This window comes from Epinephelus lanceolatus, chromosome 9, assembly GCF_041903045.1.
Source record: "Epinephelus lanceolatus isolate andai-2023 chromosome 9, ASM4190304v1, whole genome shotgun sequence".
NCBI lineage: Eukaryota > Metazoa > Chordata > Actinopteri > Perciformes > Serranidae > Epinephelus > Epinephelus lanceolatus.
The window spans coordinates 33,734,498-33,753,811 of NC_135742.1; the positions used below are offsets into that span (position 1 = coordinate 33,734,498).

General features: G+C 41.4%; 1 protein-coding gene across 1 annotated transcript; it reads right to left on the reverse strand.

Annotated features, from left to right (window-relative positions):
* Window positions 1–240: 240 nt before the first annotated feature.
* On the reverse strand, window positions 241–5,005 carry npy8br (neuropeptide Y receptor Y8b). The gene is made up of 3 exons (XM_033618815.2): window positions 4,841–5,005; window positions 4,322–4,451; window positions 241–2,647 (listed from the first exon to the last, which is right to left on the reverse strand). Exon 3 carries the CDS (start codon window positions 2,486–2,488, stop codon window positions 1,385–1,387), a length of 1,104 nt encoding a protein of 367 aa, XP_033474706.1. The 5' UTR covers window positions 2,489–2,647; window positions 4,322–4,451; window positions 4,841–5,005; the 3' UTR covers window positions 241–1,384.
* Between the last annotated feature and the right edge of the window lie 14,309 nt (window positions 5,006–19,314).

Here is a 19,314-nt window from a genome sequence, read left to right on the forward strand (position 1 = left end):
CTGGTCTCAGTGTACCCTTTTTTTAACCTTTAATGGAAGACTTAGGACCAATCAATTATCTGCTAAAAGCTGATACTGATGTGGATGAACCGACCTGCAAGGAAACAGCGATAAATCTATTCTGAGGTCAACACACACTGAGAAATTAAGATTTGCAAACAAAACAACGCAGCATACGAAGTGAAGATCAGTCAAAGTTGTGACTCATGGAAACCAAATATTGCAACATAGACGTTACCATTAAAGATGATAGTAAATGTTTTTAATTCAGTTCAATACCACAAACAGAAGTGACTTACGACAGGTTTCCTAGGAGATATCTGCTTTGCTACACAGTGCTCTTTTCCCCCACCACACCATAAACTATAATAACTGTGTCACATCTTGTACAGACCATACACGTATTTAGTAATGTTATATACAGCAGGAGAACCTCGCTCTGACAAAGTCCTTTACTGCCTCTTTTATTTTGTTTTATGGCACTTGATATATGGTTGTTGAATGGCACATTTTATAAGGAAAAAAAATCCCACACGCACAATTTACTGGAGCACAGACCTTGGCCGACAGCATGGAATGTATACAGCTCTTGCCAAGGCTCTCTGTAAAAGATCATTACATCGTTTGTGGTGATTTTAGGTAATGAGAAATGCATTAAGGTGATGCTAGTAAATTGTCTCAGTGAACGCCTTGAGCCACATTTAATGCACCAATGTTCTCTCCTTCAGTTATGTCATAAACAACTCTGTCGATAATCATTAACACATCACGGTTTACAATCTGTTAATAAATTCATCAATACTATTAATATAAAACAGCAAAACTGAAAAGAAGAAAAGAATATTTGCCCCAGTCCCTTTGTCCTTTGAATTCTCTCTGGTGCTTCAACAGCTCACATTTAAAGCAGGTAAAAGTGTGATAAGCAAACCTTTAACAGCTGATATTCATTGGAACGTGAATCCTGAGTAGATCTCAGAGCTTTAGAAAGAGAATATGACAGATGTATAGATGGATAAATGCTGTCTCTTCATTCGTATGTGTCCACAACTTACGGGGAATGGACTATACAGACTACAGTTGCAAAAGAGCTCATGTAAAGTGCCTTCAGTCGCTCTACAATACTTAAACTTGTCCAACCTTTGCACCATCAATTTGTTATCTACTTCCTCTTACAAGTGAACTCATACTGAATCGAGGGCAATGCACCATGCTGGTTAAGTGTCTTCAGTCGGCTCCCTCTGGACTGCTGTTGTGAGGTTTATAACTTTGTAAATGTCAACCTAGCTTTTGGATGCAACGAAGCAAGAAAAGCTCCAAAGGATGACACAATGAGGGCTGAGGAAGCCCGAGTAGTCTCTTTGTCTTTTACTGAAAAGGCTTAAGTCTAAGTATTGATGCTGATAGATCCATTGCTCAAGATTGACCCCTTGGTGACTTCTGTGCTGACAGTAGAGAGCGGGACGCTCTCATACCTCTCTGTAACCCCCCAGCAGCGGCAACGCAATAGGGTGGACTTGAGCTGCTTCTGGAAGTTGCTGTTGAGGAAACCATAGATGATGGGGTTGACGCAGGTGGAGGCCATGGCAGTGAGGTGGCAGAATGAGAAGATGATGTCATGACCACAAGTTGGGATGGCCTCGTGGTTCCAGTCAAACACAGTGTTGAAGACAGTGAGAGGGAGCCAGGAGAGTGCGAATGCCACCACTATGGCAACTAACATGGCGTTGATCCTCGTGGTGCCTTTGTTTTTCTTTTGGGTGGTGTTCCTGCCGCGCTCCACCATGTCCTTCCTCCTCCGAAGGCGCAGGTAGATGTGTAGGTAGCAGACCATGATGAGGGCAAGAGGAAGGAAGTATTGGAAGACGAGCAGGGAGGTGGTGTAAGCTCGCCGTTCTTGAACTGATGGCCACCGCTCCATACAAACCAGGTGGTCATTGACTGGGAAAGGAATGGTTAGGTTCTGGAAAGGCAAGGTGAGTACGCTGTATGAGAGGAAAGGCACCGAGATTAGGCAGGCTACAATCCAGGTGACAGCAACGGCCAAGTAGGACTGGCCCACCATTGGCTTCCATCCGGTCGGGTGGACAATGAGCTGGTAGCGCTCCATGGCGATGAGGACGAGGGAGAAGATGGAAACAGTGACTGATATACACTGGATGAAGGGTGTGAGCTTACACAGGGCGTCTCCTAGGATCCAGCGGTCCGTCAGTGTGTAGATAATAGTGACTGGCAGGCATACAATGCACATGAGGATATCAGAAAAGGACAGGTTGGCGATAAAGATGTTAGTGACGTTGTGCATCTCCTTGTGCCGTGTGATGACAAACAAAAGGCAGGAGTTCCCAATGAGACCCACTGCCATGACTGTACTGTAAGCAACAATAAGGAATGTGGTGCCACTCACTGAGAGTGAGCAGTCCTCGGTGAAATCCCACGGTATCTCTTTCCACAAGGCTTGGTTGTGATTAGTGTTGTGCTGCAGCTCCATGGTGGTTTTCCTGGGCTCACTTCAAACGCCGGGGACTAATTGAACTAATTTGTTTTGTCACACCTGCTGTAATTACTTCATGAATAATATTTGCATTTTCGTAAAGCTTTCCCTCATCCTTAATCTTTGGGAGTCTTTACAACGTCCTTCATTTGGGGCCTGAAAAAAGAGAGAAAATGAAATGAGTAACCTTAAACAAATTTTCAGTCAAGAAAAGTTTATTTTTGAAGTTATGAACTCTTTAGATATGAAGAGGTTGTTTAATCAAGCAAACTGAAATGTCACTCCCATAAATTGCAGCATGAAATGAAATTGCTGAATTCATCATTGTGCTTCTTTTAAGTGAGAATATGTGGCAGAAATTGATTCTCTTGCTGCAGGATGGGTTTTTAAATCACGGTGCTCCTGGATGTAATTCCACAAGTATCTTTTTAAAGTGTTTAGTGGTCCAGCTTCACCTTTCCACACATTGGCCGTGGATTCAGTACGACAAAAACAGATACTCATGAAGAGAATAATTAACGTTGGTACGCAGATATCAAGAGGCTGATTTTCTATCTTCTTAAGGACAGGCTATAAGAGGAAATGATGCGCTGATGGCATACCATCAAGAAAACAGCACAGATCCAGACTTCGTGGCATCGCTATAATGGCATGCTGATTTAAATTTCCATCACAATAACGTGATAATGACTGCTCCTTCAGAGACAATCATTCCCTCTCACTGTTTTCTCCCCTTTTGACAGCGGGAATTTATTCTGTTTCTGTCCATAAAGGAACAGACACCTCTCATTGTCACTGAGCATTCACAATAGCTTCCCGAAATCTAAAGCACATGTGGCCCTCACAATTTCCTACAAATTAATGTACTGGAAAACAGAACAGAAGTACAATTTCCTTACACCATGACCACTGACATCTGACTGGTGTGTGTGGGCGTGTGTGTGTACACGCAGATCTATGTATGTGTGCGCACATAGCAGTGAAAAACAGTACTGATTAACCAAGATGTTTTGCTCCTGGCCCAATTCCACAGAAATTAGTTTTGCGACATGTTAACAGAATGAAATCTACAGAATTCAAATGATATAACATTTTTAATTGAGGATTCCTAACAATGACAGATGCTGACTGGAAGACCATTAATTACTTGTGGGTGTCTCCACGATGAGCAGAAATGCCCAACTATAATAAGCTGTTTCATTTGTGGTGATTACAAAGTGCTCATAACAAAAGTAAACACTTGCACCTGGAGCTAAGAACAGTAACACCATTTGAATTCCTCTGTGGGTACAGTCTTCTTTGTTTAGGCGTCTGGAAAATGAATCCCCTCCTGGATGTCACCCTGACTAAACCTGGCTGAATTTCTGGATATGTGGGCCGCGTATCATGCTGCAGCCTTGATGCTGAATAATTATGGCAGAATCTGGACACTTAAAGTGATGCATTGCTTATGTTGTGTCTGGCAGCGGGAATGTAACAAGGAAATTTACTAAGAACATTATTAATATTTGACATGAGATTTACTATTAATTACACACAATATGAAATAGCCTGTAGAAAATTAATGTGAAGGGAACTGTGAAGACCCTGCAGGAAAAGCCAGACAGTGAATTACAGCTTATGGGAGATTTGTCTCAAAATGGGCATGTGTGTAAATAAGATTTTTAATCCGTCTTCCAACATCATTCGGCCATCTCACTAAACCACTTTGACATGACACAAGTCTGGATTTGCTCATGCAAAAGAAATAATGATTACAGGAATCACGCACCGACGGATGAAAAACGCACAAAGGGATGGAAAGTGTGAGTTACAGTGTGTGCACCCTACCCTCGCTCTCTGCAGCTGTCCTGGATCCGCTGTGTGTCTGCTCTCTGCTCGCACTGACTCTCTCGGCTCCGGACAGGTGGAGGAGACCCCTCCGTCCTCCGGTGTGCCACCGTGTGTGTTCAATGCGCTCCTGTCCGGGGTAGAGCCATCACTCATTTCCACATGAACGTCCACTAAACAGCGCTACTTTCACTTTTAGCATATCCTAAGGAGAGTAGGCTGACTGATATGAAAAGAAAACTATAAGAATAACTGCAGCACAGGAAATTCAAAATATCAGCGCGTGACTTAAGGTTGCTGAAACTCACTATACAAACACCTGTAAAGAAATAGGCTGTACTGAAATACTGGAACTGGAATATTACAGTTACTAGAGCTTTGTCGTTGCATGCCAAGACTAAAAATAAAACACCGACCCTATGGGAAAATGTTATTTCTTACTTTCAGGTAACCCCCCACCCTGAGAATACTTCTATAGTAGAAATGCGTATTTTAATTAGCCATCAAATTATTTCTTACCGAGATGTTGCTTCCTGGACTTGCAGCGCTGTTTGGCATCAGGTGAGACACAACAAGAGTTTTTGGTGGAGGAGAGGGTAGGAGGTGTACTGCCAGGATCACTGATAGGAACTGAGATATCTCTTAAAGCGACCTTATGCCTCAGACTCAGGCAGGGATATGATTGAGAGCATGTTACATAATAAATTCGCCGTGGCTCTGCCTCGCACGCACGTACAAACGCTCGCATGTCCACGCGCGCTCAGGCACGCGCTCTCACAGGGGCCAATGGGGAAATTGAGTTATTTGAAATTTGTACTCACGGTCTGTTTCACCCAAATGTATTAGCGAGGGACATTATATGATTCATTTAATCTGTTGTAAGGGGCCATGCTGAGCCTTCTCATATTGAAGTTTCATATATCCCCAAATGAGAAATCACTGTAATATGACTGTAATGTAATATTGATGTATCTCAGTGCAATGTTTAACATTCCTATAGGGCCTACTGTAATTGCTGTACAGTGTCTATCAGCAGTATAATGCCTGTGAAATATATTATCTTTGTTCTTCTGTCTATGGGGGGGTGTTATAAAATGAAGAGTATAGTGTGGATGTAGTTAGTTGTGAAGCAACAGAACAATGCTGTGCAGAGAAATTCAGGCACAGATTTTAAGTTTTCACACCCTGCAAGGGTCTGTGGGTGCACAGCTCTAATGAATACTGTGCTTGTTGAAGAAGACAAACACAGAGTGTCAGTTACAGAGGACATCCATCATCTTGTGTTCCTATCAGTGGTGCACCCAGACATTTTTCATAGTGGGGGCCAGATGGGGCCACTGAAAATCTTGGGGTGGCACACCAAAACCAAAAGCCATAACTGAATGTCAGGAATTCACCGATGCTGTTGTAGTATTTAGGCTGGTTGAAAACGATATCAGTATGACGAGTTAAGGAATTGCCTGCTGATGTTTCTTATTTTACAGTTAATATTAATAATTATCTCATGAGCACAGACTAATGCTGGTACAGTTAACACCCAGTCCCACAACAATCCTGTTTTAATGTGCTAAGTGCAAGTTAGATAGAATACGCTGTTTGTCAATTTCCTTAAAAAGACAAATCAACATACATTGATTATAAAGACCATAACATATATTGGGAACAATCCTTCTCAAGTTTAGGGGAGACAAAACCCATTTGCATTTAGATATCTTTAGCTGAGAGCTCAAGGGATCCCTTTTAATTTGGCCATGCCAGCTGTTCCCTCACCAAAATTTAGACTAACTTTGAAGCATCATTTTGCCCCCTTCCCAAAAAACTATGCTGACATGGTTGGTACCATTGGTTGCCTTCCGTTGTCTAGTTTTACAAGAAACCACTACCATGCTACTTTAAAAAAAAAAAAAAAAAAAAAAAAAAAAAAAAAAAAAAAGCACACGGGCATCAGTGGCTTAGTGGCTAGAGCAGGCGCCCCATGTACAAGGCTGTTGCTGCAGCGGCCCGGGTTCGACTCCAGCCTGTGGCCCTTTGCTGCATGTCACTCCCTCTGTCTCTCCCCCTTTCATGCTTGTCTGTCCTATCAGCTAAAATGCCCCCCAAAATATCTTTAAAAAAAAGTGCACTTCAGCCACCCAAGGCCTTGACACACCAAGCCAACAGGTCACCTGCAGTGATTTTGGGCCATTGGTGAGCATTTCTCACCCTAGTCTTTGCAGTGTGTCCTGCACAGTTGGCCCTTGTCGGTCATTGTTGCCTTTTTTTCAACGAATTCAGCATGTTAAATTGGCGATGGAGACAGTGGAGCCTGTCGTTGAATGAAATCACTCTGATAGGCAGTTCAGCTCAGTGCACGAGAGGAGACACATAAGTGAGGTAAGTAAACAAATGAGCTAAAGTCAAGAGGGAGTGAGACTGAAATACATTTGCTCTATAAGGTAATATTATTATACTTTAGGCATTGAGTTCTTTAGCAGAAATGTTTTGAGATGGTTCATGTTATTGTCCACTGGCACATGGCAAATATGCTTTGTTCCTTCAGCATTGGATTGTGTTGTGAATTTGCGAACTGGCTAACCAGTGTCAAGACGGTCTTCTGGTTTCCCTTTTTGGATGATGATCACGGACTACTGCCATCTGCTAGTATGAAGAGTCATTTCCCTTCATACAGTTGCAGAATTTATGTACATGTTGGCCATTGGCTGTAGTCTTTGTTGTGTGTTCAAGTGCAACTTTTTGGCTGAGACACAAGCAGTGTGAGGCGACAGAACAGTCGGCTTTCGTTGCCACTGTTTCTTGAATGTCGGTTTGGTATGTCTTAGTATTGTTGGCCTCCAATTATTTTCACCTGTTGTGTGTGTGTGTGTGCATGCGTGTGTGTGTGTGTGTGTGTGTGTGTGTGTGTGTGTGTGTGTGTGTGTGTGTACCCAAAACACTATGATGCATACATATTATTTTCTGCTGCCATAATTTAAAGGATATTGATGGATACTGATTAATAATGATTGATATGTGCATGTATTCTAGCAAGGCCATGACCTGACTTCTATTATAAAGATCATTAACCTTGTCAGTGTGTGATCGACTGCAGTTCATACCCTACACTAACCACACAGGTTCTCTGCATCTGCAGCATGCACCTTTGCATCATTTTTGACGTCCATACAAACTAAACCATCATGACGATTAGAATGCCTGTACTGATCCCTCCGCAGATAACACCTAAAACTATTTTAAACCCGTTCTTTGCACCTCTATTGCTTGTGCAACAGATTGTTAACTGCTTCTTCACACTGTCCCCACACACTCCTGTTTCAAGTGGAGGCTGTATGAGAGAACAGTAATAGCTGTTTGTCTGAGAGGCAGAGCGGCAAAATGACTTGCCACCAACAACAACAGCTCTGTGGGTGTTTACTTGACACAGAGACATGGGTGTCAAGTCGCTCAAGACGATTAATGCACATATTTTTGATAGAATTGAGGGAATACTGCAGGACTGGATGTTTTTCCTGGAATGAGCAACTACTCAATATATTGAGAAATTGAATGGCTGTTGTACCTCTCCCGTTGTGCAATCTCCACAACTGTCACTCACATTCTGATTTTTATTCCAGCTGGCATTGTTTTGACGGAAGAGAGGAAAACATTTCTTCTCGAGTGAGTCTCAGGTGTCTAGACAACTGAGCATTACAGGGACATTACATTTTTATTTTTTTGACAGTGTGTTATGTGTTATCTGTGATTGATAAGTGGAAAGTTGATGGGCTTGAGGACATTCAGCAAAATGACGTGTGGCCAGAGAAGCTTGTAGAATCCGGAAAGGAGGAATACCTCTGGTGGATATCACGGTTTCTAAGACCAACATTTCTGTCACATGTGCATAAACAAACAGAAAGCAGAAGACTTTTGTTCTGTCTTTGTTGATAAAGCAGAACAAGAACAGATAGCATGTTCCAAACATTTTAGAAATATTATCTCGCTGTAGCACAAAATATTGGATCGCTCCTTGATCTCATCTTTTATTCGGCACACTCTATCAACTGTTTAGACTCCCATCCTCTGTCCATTTACACAATACATAATGTAACCTGATTCAAATATATTTCCATATTTGGGTTCAGAAACTCATCTTACATAAGACATTTGTGAGTGGTTCTTGTGGGAAAATTGTTAATAGTTTTATGTGTCACTGCCAGTGTAAATCAATATAATACCATGCCCTATTAAGAAGGAATTGTTCCCCTGCTGTAGCTCCACATATCCATGTTTAATAGTATTCAGGGACTCGTTGTTTTTCTGTATTTTTAAGCCCACAGACATTTTTTGGGTGATTTATTTGTGTTGACAAAAAACTTTCACTTCAACAGACCTTTAATATCCTCTGCTGTGCAGTGGGGCTTCAAAATAGATTTCAACACCAGCCAGCCAAAACAATGAAATAAATGGCATCTCTCTGTAACTTCACTCTTTGTTCAGTGTGTGTTTTCAAGAAAGAAAGAAAGAAAGAGAGCAAGAGGACCCTTCATAATGTAAAAATATTTATCAAACCTGGCTGAAACCATTACTTCATGCTGCTGTAAGAGGGACCTTCATTTTGTGCATCCAGGCTAGGAAAGTTAGTCATAGGCCCTGGTTAGAGTAAAGGAAGTGCCAGGAATTTATTGCTATAATGAGTTATGGAAAAGAGTCAGAAGTATAAATAAAACCTATCTAACATCTAACACTGATTGCAAGTAGCACAGATTAAAATAAATCATGGTTGAAGAAGTAGGATTTGTTTAATTTTGTCTATAGCAAAGGATTCATTGGTTATTAATGGGGGCATATCGTGAGTTGGATAATGACTCAATAGGCACCTGGGCCGGGATGCATAAGGCCCCCCTTGCCCCCCCTTGGGCAGGTATTTAGTGCATCTAAAGTTCTATAAATAAACCGAGGGGACAGAAACACTCTTTGAAATGAATCATGATGGTTTCTTTCTTGTGACTTCTTCAGAGTGAATGTTTAGGCTATTCCTTCCGTCTGTCTTTTGTTAGGACATTTGGGGTCTGTTCTTGACATGATGACTTAGCCCTTTGACAAGAAATACAAGATTAATAATGGCGACATCATACAGAGGCCCTGGCTTAGGCCCCCCGAGCCCTTGGGCCCCCAACTTGTTTTCATCCCAGCTCGTCAAATACAGTTTGTCATCACACCCACATGACAAAATATGATGCACTAGATACCCTCCTGCATCTATTTTGGACATTCACAGATGGCGATCCAAATGACGCTTATTACATACATTGCATCTTTTCAAAATACTTCTCTGTTGTCACAGGAAATATACAGTTTCTGCTCCTCACATGCAAACAGTTAATTTTAAACAAACTCACTACATAGGTGTCACTCTTCATTTTAGGTTTATTGTCTTAAGTTTAGGCAACAAAACACGTGGTTAGATTTAGAAAACACATCATGGTTTTTCTTAAATTAAGTATGGTTCATACCAACATGTCATGTCATGTCATGTGACATATGTGACTACTGTAGCATACACACTACTCTGTTTATAAAACAACTCCATTGACTTTTCGTTTTAGACAGGAAATTAACAGTTGGCTCCCAGATGAAAGGCCAGTGTTTGTTTAACCCATCCATGTTCCCTTCTGCCCGCACTCTTCGGACTCTCTTGCTGTTTGTACTGCGGTTGTTGCTGGTGGTGTCAGAAATAGCTGCTGCCTGGTGCATATCATACCGCCATGAAGAGCGTCTCTGTGCATCAGTGTCTAAAACTGACATTCATTGGCAAAGCAGTGGTATTTGATGAGTTTTGTTGAGTTTACCGTGCCCCTGGGCCTGGGCCCAGTAGGCCCATTTGGTAATACAGTGTCTGCTCTTACAAGAAAGCTGCATCAAAGTGAAATAAATATTAGAAAAATAAAATAAGAGGCAGGCCAAACTGATATCCATGCTGATTTATGCTCACAGAGATGCTCTTCTTGCCACTTCCTGTAGTTGGAACTAAATTCTACTTGATTATATGAGCTCAGTACTGATACCTCCTGTTATGAAAGGTAAAAGATTTCTTACAGTAACAGCACTAATATATAAAAAATAATAAATAAAACAGCACTACATGTAAGGCCCAAAAGCGTTGTAACGATAATTCATGTAAATAGGATTGAAAATTATGATTTACTGAGTTCTGAGTACAGTGAGCAGTAAGGTGAAATATATTCTAGATCATGTCATGGATTATAGATATACAGTATATATAGTTAATTCTGTGATACACAGGACATATTCAAAGTGACAGTATTGTAAATTCTAATACAGGCTACCAAATTTGTATGCAAATTTCACTTGTTATTGTAAAATTAGGTTAAGATCTGTCAGGGATTACTGTCTGCTCTTATTTATAACTTACCTATAGCGTAATAGAGATGAAAATGGAAAGATTTACAGTCTAACCCAAACCCTGATGCCCTGGAAATGTTATTCTGTGCCAACACTTTATATTGCCAGCCATATATTAGATTGTATAAATATACCCATATGTCAGGCATGCGATAAGGATCCTTATGCAAACATGTGCAGAATCTAGCAGGGTCAACAGAACTGATGCACTAATTAATCAAAAGCTACACACATTATACACCCGGTGTATGAAAAAGAAAGACAGAATACAAAACAGGAAAGAGAAATTAAAATACGTGTGAAACTGAATCACTCGGTTTAATTAAACCTCTGATCCGATCACACTCTACATGTAAGCAGCAACTGTATTCCAGTATTTGCATGGTGTAAAAAGCTAACACTACAAAATCGGAACATATCTGAGGTCTAATACATCATTCAAAATCAAACAACGAAACACAGAAACCATATTGATCATATCACTTGATTTTTTTCCTTCGCCTCCTCTCTCCGCAACCCTAAATCCATACGCCCTGAGCACAGGGAGCTACTCATTGAGCGAAGGACAACCTCCCCCGCAGTATTACAGCCCCTTAAATGAACCAAGTTGAAGTGATCCTTGACACCGTCACCGCAACACGGTCCTATAAATCCCCCAAGGCTTTAAGTAACCCCAGCCAAGAACAAATGCCACAGTGCCTCAGGTACTCATGGATGACAAACAACCCCCATCAGTTGCACAGATTTTATCTGACAAAGAAGCTCACCCTGATGCTCCTCCAGTTAAACGTGACTTTTGGGAGCAGCACATGCTGATGATTATTAAAGAAATACACCATTTATGCACCGTAAAATATGAAATGTCTCAGATTGTTGAATGTGCTGTGGTTTGTACCCAAAACTCACCGCACACTTATGACAAAATGTGTTAAAAACCACTCTGTTTTCATTCATTTCTAATCACCTGAAAATGAGAATCGCGTTAGCCTACGTTAAAATAAGTTATATCTAGGTGCAAGTCCTCCTCCATGGAATCTGCCATGATGTTTCTACCATAACCCAGAATGAACAAACCAAACTTTGGCTCTAGAGAGGGCCATTTGCATTGTCTCGTAGTTCTCCTACACAGGTGGCACACAGGAGAAGTTTCAGTAGGTTGCAACCTGTAACTTCACCACTAAATCCTAACGCTATACCTTTAATATAAGACTTACATTCGACAGGTGGTGAACACCACTCCAAATGAATGCCAATGCTGCTCAGTAAATCTACTACATCTACTGCAAGCTCACCTAGCACCTCTGAGCTGTCACAGCTCAACGGAGGAGGATGCCATTCATGTTTACATCTCACGCTGTCATGAGCATGAGCCTCTCATCCATGAGTACGCTTCCAGCTGTGTGGTGATACTATTGGTGGTTGTAGTTCAGTAGAAAGAAAATAGTCCCCAAATGAAACTGCTCTCAACAAGGTCTGTGGATTATCTTGAATAATTGCGTTATGATTTCTGGAAAGAGACTTTACTGTTGTGTTTTTAAAAAGTATTTTTTAGCTCTTTTAGCACCACAAACGGAATGCCGAATGCCAATGCAATCTATAATCTACAGCCGATATCTCCAACACTCAGCAACTCAAACCGAAATAATCTAAACTGATAGGTAGCACCACAGGTATGAGGAAAAATATGTATTTTTGATATAGGAGTGAACTCTCTCTTTAAGTCAACCACCTGCTAGCTTCATATTTACAATACAGGCATCCTAATATGTTTCCAAGACAAAATGGAAACTTAGTGCTCCAGTTTTTGCCCATAAAGTCTGCCAAGTATGAAATGAAGCCCAGCTAAAAATAAACTGATTTCAGTTTTGGTATTTGCTACTTCAAGAATTGCATCCAGTATTGTGGAATAAACTGATTTAAAGGGAGGGAAAGCGAAAAGACCAATATATATAGAGAGAGAGACAGAGAAGAGAGAGAAAAGGACTGGAGAGGAGCCTGATATTGGAGTTTATTAAAACACAATCGCATTAGCAGACCGAAAGGTAGAATCAATCCAGTGTGCATTAGACCTGCTGACCCTCCCCCTTTAATTCATATAAATGTTCCACATGTCCTTCTTGCTTTCTAAAGCCACATAAGTATTCTGCTCAGCGCCAGCCACATCTGTGTGCAGCACAGACAATTCTTTTTGCCGCCTCGCTTTTCCCTCAGTGTTCCTCTGGGTCGACATATGATTCAGAATTTACACTAACATTGTCACAGCGAATGAGACGGTGGATGTCACACCCCAGAATAGCCCTCATCCCAATAGCAAGAGGTGAAAACTGAATTCAGAGGCAGCATAACGTGATAGAGCAGCTCTGCGATAGAGAGGGGACAGCAAGTTGGTATTGATCCCCACAAGCCTTGTTCAATATGAGTCCAGATCCACTGACACATGGCAGACATGACCAGCCACCCACTCAGGTTCTTGGCCACATCATAGCTTTATCCCAATTAAAATTTGAACCACCATAATTCCCATTATACTTGGCATCCTTGCAAGTGTTGGAGAGGATGCCAGTCTGAAATCTCACAGAACATCCACACTGATCAGGCTGTGATGAGCATAATGTAAATTAATCATTCCATTTCAGTACAAGACCAGAGATGTAAAGCTTTTTTCCATCGCCTACGATATTATATTGGCAGTGTGCGCAAACTGAACATGAAGTGGACCAAGCCTTTCCTCAGAGAGCAGCTGTCAAAGCACTGCCCAGCCATGCTATCAAGCCTCTACTTGCTGTCTTGTGTAATATTTTCCACTGGGAAATGCCAGTTCCCTGCCATGTGGGGGTCATGAGAGAAAAAGAAGTGATAATCCACCCTCTGTCTTCCTCTAAGACGCCATGTAGTTCTTGTCCATCCTTTTACAGTCTTTAAATCTACAGCGATGGACAAGCATGTGGAACGACTGGACGAAACTTGTTGAAATTGGGGGATTTTAGGGGAGACAGGGGATGATTGTAACACGGGGTAGTTGTAACACTTTCAGTTTCTTTCACACAAGCTGTTCATGGTAATGTTTTAGCTGTTGGCTGTAAGGTTAGCTAGTTTATAGATGCAAGGGTCTGGGTTACAGCCAAAATACATGAGGCATGGATGCGACATGTCACGTAGGTGAAGCAGGACAGGGATTTTTACCTGATACAAAGACTCTTTGCAGTGTATGGTTGCCGCCTGCTTCACTGTGTGTGTATTGAGTTTTGCTGAGTGATAATGCAGCTGGTTATGGAGGGCTTAGAAACCTAGGCTAAATCAACAGGTACTGAATTAATCATCAGGATACAATGATTTGACTGATTTATTTTAATGTGAAATGTAAAAACACACACAAGATTGCTCTGCTATTTGCCTCTGGTACAATGAGGTATTCATTCTTTTATCATTTTTAAAAAGATTTTATTTCTATTTACATATATTACCTGCTTGAGGGCTGTGGAGCCATGTGTAGAGAAAAATTAACGTTGAACAGCACGGTGCCCGCACAGGCAAGAGCGACTTCCATGGTCAGTGTAACAGCTTCAATTGATTCTAATGGATGAGCTCTGCTGCAGCCTGCAGCAGAGGTGTCGCACTATAACTGACTCCCATGTATTTTAGTTGTAACAACATGTGAGAAAAATGTTGCATTGTCACACACACATGCACACACACCAAGTATGTTACAAAGTGATTAAATGTTAAATAAAAACCTTTTAATATCTTAGGTTTTTGTCATTATCCTTATTCATAATGTCACATTTGAAGTGTACCATTTCACTCCTTGTGTTTGAGACTAAACCATGCACTCTCTATTGGTGTTACAGAGATAACAGCTACACCATTTAATAGCCGACACATGGAATTAATTTGTACCACATTTTTAATGCACTGGCTTAAAAGTGCTCTGAGACACAGACAGAAATTTCAAAAATGTTACAACCATCCCCCGTCTCCCCTACCATGTTTTCTTCTTAATATTAATATGAACTGACAATGCTTGCATCCTGTAGTGCAGCAGATACTGTTGGGATGCTTAAATATTTCAGCAACATTGGTTTGTTTTCTCTAAGTCCCCAGTGTGGCAGAAAAGCCTCCCAGCCTGTTCCAAGACCAATGACTCTGACCTCGGAGAGAGATAACTCAAGGATGAAATAACACACCACTGTAGCTAACTTGGGAGTTGCCATTATGATCAAACTATAAATGTCAATATTTTCCCATGTAATTTTAATTATCAGGATTCCTTAATGAAAACAGACAAAAAATTACTTTTCCCCCCCAAACAATCCCACTGTGGCATGCCATTGCGATTTTTCACAAAATGATTCATAATCACAACGAAATATACTGAGACACAGCTGTCCAAATCCCGTGGCAGCGTAAATGACCCCCCACTGTTTATCATTTCAGGAGAATTATGTATCACCCAGTGGCTGCCGTACTAAGACGGTTGGCAGGCTTCATCAAACAGCAGTGCTGGAAGTTGTTGTGTTACAGGATTTTGGTGCAGAGGAAAATTGATTGCTCGCCTCACAATCACCGAGCAGCCCCGGCAAAATTGCACCTGCCAGGGCTGCACCTCAGTCACTTCACAGCCCTCCATTCAATGTATGAATCACAGAGCAGAGAGTGTGTGTAGACACAGTTCATTTCACACTGCCTCCATTCCTTTATGAACTGTCCCATTTTTAATTCTGACATGCACGCTTCACAGTGTCTGCCTTACTATTGACTCTGTAGTAAAACTTACGAATGAACTGAAGAACACATTCCATATGTAAAGGCTCTCCATTAAGATTTCCGCTGGCATATGCCAAGCACAGTCTAGATTCAGTTCAAGTCTGCATTTAACAATGATGGCACAGTTTTATGTGCCATATTTTGCCTCTTTAATCTCCTGTGCCACACTAAAAGTGGCAGGTAGTTGGCATGGAAACCATTTTAGGTGGGGTGCGGGCAGAATGAATGGCACCACTGGAGCTGTGTTGTCCCAGACTAATCAGTTGTATTGTCCTCTGGTCTGCCAGTTTGCTATCATATGGCGTAGGGGAGACGTGCTGTGAAGCGTGGCTAGGACATTCGTGTTTTTCCAGCAACCTGCTGCACTGCACTATTCTTATTAGAACCTGATGTGCCCTTACTACTCTTTAACTCTGCTCATCATAAAATGACCACTAATGGCACCGTGAAATGGCCTCCTTCATGAAGGTTAAACAATTTAACAATTGCAGGATTTGTTTAACAGAGATGCCCATAAAAGCTCAAGGTTATGGACTTTCTCATGTCTTAGTAACTGCTGTAGCCAACATGCCTATTTAAAGTCTGTTTGCGGAATAGACTGACAGTTAATTCTGTAAATGCAACCCACTTTGTTTTCATTCTTTTGTCATGTCTTCCTGCAGACTGTGGCTCGCCTTCTGCACAGCCTTTTCCTGATGAGAGGAGACGGTCCATTGCTAATCTACTGGAATGCTCTACTTTCAATAATGGCAAAACCAGGCTCTCCATGACCTTCAAGGAGATCCAACACAAACAAAATCCATGCTTGAAGTCTTTGACATTGACTGACATCAGCACTAACACAATCCTAAACTTTATCACTTGTAGTGTACCTATGATTATGTCATCCTAATCAGTGAGTAATGTGGGAACAATATTTTAAATTCATGTGGAGCAATCAAAAAGTGAAGTGTGCATCTGTGTGTGATATTCACTGCTTGGAAGGTTTGACACTTTATTGTAGAAAATAAAAGCATTCCTTTGTAGAATAATTTCAAGTTTTCACTATAAAAGTCAAGATAAATATCTTCCTGGAAAACAGTAATATTTATGGGCACAGTTAGCATGTTGAACAAAAGACAAATGAAAAGGTGGTATCACTTTCAGCATGGGCGGATTATGAGGCAATGGGCTGCTGGGCACAGATGTGCAATGGGCCCCACCACCTCTTATAGGAGCAAGATACACAGACTTTGTGGTGGTTTTGCATCTCTTTATAATTGTTATGCATATTTTGTGGGATTTGTGTCTCCTTTTGGTTGTTTTGGGTCTCTTGGTGGTCATTTTGAGTCTCATCCCAATGGGTAGTAATTTGAGTGACATTTTACAAGTGAAGTCCAGGAGGTCCCCTGACACTTTGGGCTCATGGTTCTGTGCCTGGTAGATCCATTCAGTAGTCCATCTATGGATTGAAAGCATATAAAGGTTTTTGGATGAGCACAGAAATCTCAGCATCAGGAGCTTAGAATTGCTTTCCTGACTGATTTCTGCTGGCCTTTTGTTTTTGTAATTTGTCTTAATTACTCAGTCCAAAGTAGAAAATGACAGGAAAACCAGTAAGAGAAAGACAGGTGGATATAGTGCAGCAATAATACCGCCAGAATTGAATCGGGGGTCACTGTGCCATTTAGAAGCCATTTTAGAATATATCACTGTTCTCCACTAGGGGAATGTTTGCTGGAGGCCTTCAGGGGACGCAGCAAAAGAAAATCCCAATTCACAAAATATCTTTGAGGTCATTTTTGTACTTTTCTTTTAGGGTCGTTTTGTGCCATTTTGTGTCTCTTTGTTGTTGTTTTGTGTCTTTTTGTAGTTCCTTTTCATCTCTTTGTGTTTTTGTGTTTTGTGGTCATTTTGCGAATGAAGGCCACGGGGCCCCCTGACACTTTGGGACCTTGGGCCTGTGTTCGGTAGGCCTGTTCTATAATCAGTCCTTGACCTGCAGCATTACCTTTATTGTCTGTGACTGATGACTAATACTTTTTTCTGGGTTAACACTGTTGACATTGTGACACTGTGGATACTTGCAAAGATTAAAGGGCCAGTGTGTAATATTTGGCATGGTTTATTGTCAAATCTGAATCTGAATCTGAATATTCTACCCATTAATATGTTTATGTAAGTGTATAATTGCTATAAAATAAAATTTGTTTGGTTTTTGTAGCCTTATAATTATGCTTTTATATATATTTAGAGAGGTCGCCATCTTGCGCCAGCCAGAGAATGCGTTTCGCGTGTATAAATAAACCAACGAAGACAGCGGAAGGAAGGAAGGAAGGAGGAGGAAACAGCAGAGTGTTAGTAGTTCGTCGATAGAGAGTAGTGAAAAGTTTTTTTAGTTATAAAGTTTGCAAATGGACCACACTTACCACGCAACAGGAGAGAATGAACCCGAACCATCATCTGTGAGGAAAAGAAGACGCAACTTCACTCCTTGTGATGCACTCTCTGCGGCGCTTTTCCTCCTGATGATATATCTCCCCAACGATGGCAGCAGTAGCACCGAATCCCATTCTGTGCAGCAAAATGGGAGCGGAGGATTCAGCCTCTCTTCTCCCCCGCTCAGCATCGAAGTTCCTCATCTGTATGCTCTGGCTCAAACAGGTATGGCTCTGGGTCTGTGTCCGCTACAAGAAACTCTTCAAAATCGCGTTCAAAGTCGTCCATTGCAGCTACTATAGTCCGGAGATATTGCTAGGCTAAATAAACAGCTGAGCACTGTTTACCAGCTACGCTGTCAGTCAGTGTGCGGGCTGGAGATTGGTGGAGCAGAGAGGGGAGGGGGTATGTGTGTATGAACTGTGTGTGTTACGCTAGAAGAGTCAGAGTTTGGGACGGAGTCTTTTACCCCCTGGAGTGTTACCAGAGTTTTTGGAGTGCTCAAATAAACTGGCCTTTTTTCTGAACGCTACTCTGGTCTCCTGCTCGTGAGGGATTCATTACAATATTGTAACATGGTTTAGATTTCTAAATAAACATTCACCTTGTCGCTAGATAGACCTACTCCTGAAAAACTCGTGTCTGCGCAAGGCTTTTTGTCCCTACGAGGCCACTGTCATTTACCCGACAGGAGGGGTGAGCGAGTGAGCCCTGCAATCTAGAATTTGACCACTGATGTCACTGTTTTCAACCAATTTTACACACTGGCCCTTTAAAGAAAAAGGTTGTGACTAGGGCTGCAGCCAAGTCATTTTCAATATCAGTTAATGTGCAACTGACTTTTTTTCCCATTAATCAATTAACAGTTCAGTCTAGAACATGTCAGAATTTTGTGGAAAATGCACAACACAATATCCTAAAACCAAAGGTGATGTTGTTAAATTGATTTTGTCCAAATTATTTTTTTCCAGAAATGGATAAAGAAGAGGAAACAGGACATGTCTGGAATTTTTGCTTTAAAAATTACTCAACTGTTAATTGATCATCAAAATTGTTATTTTCCTGATGACTGACTAATGGAGAAATAATTTTTGGTGGAGTCACAGTAGTATGCATTGTGTCAGCGGTGTGCATGTTTACTGTTAGGGGAGTGGCTATGGGCTCTGCTACTTGCAGATTTCATGATAGGGCATTTCCTCAGCCACATGACAGGTGTGTGAGGGGAAAAAAGAATGATTTTGTTATTTGAAAAGGGCATTTCTGCACCCAAGACAAAAAGCCAGGGGAGCTCTCCCCTTCATTTCCCCATGTGCACTCCACTGCAATGTATATTAGACTGGAAAATAAATCAAGTGATTGATTATTCCTACAGTGTTTTTGCGAGTGGAAAAATCTCCACTCTTCATGTCAGG

Excerpts from the sequence above, each read along its gene's own strand:
- npy8br (XM_033618815.2), bottom strand. The coding sequence starts at position 2,488 with ATGGAGCTGCAGCACAACACTAATCACAACCAAGCCTTGTGGAAAGAG.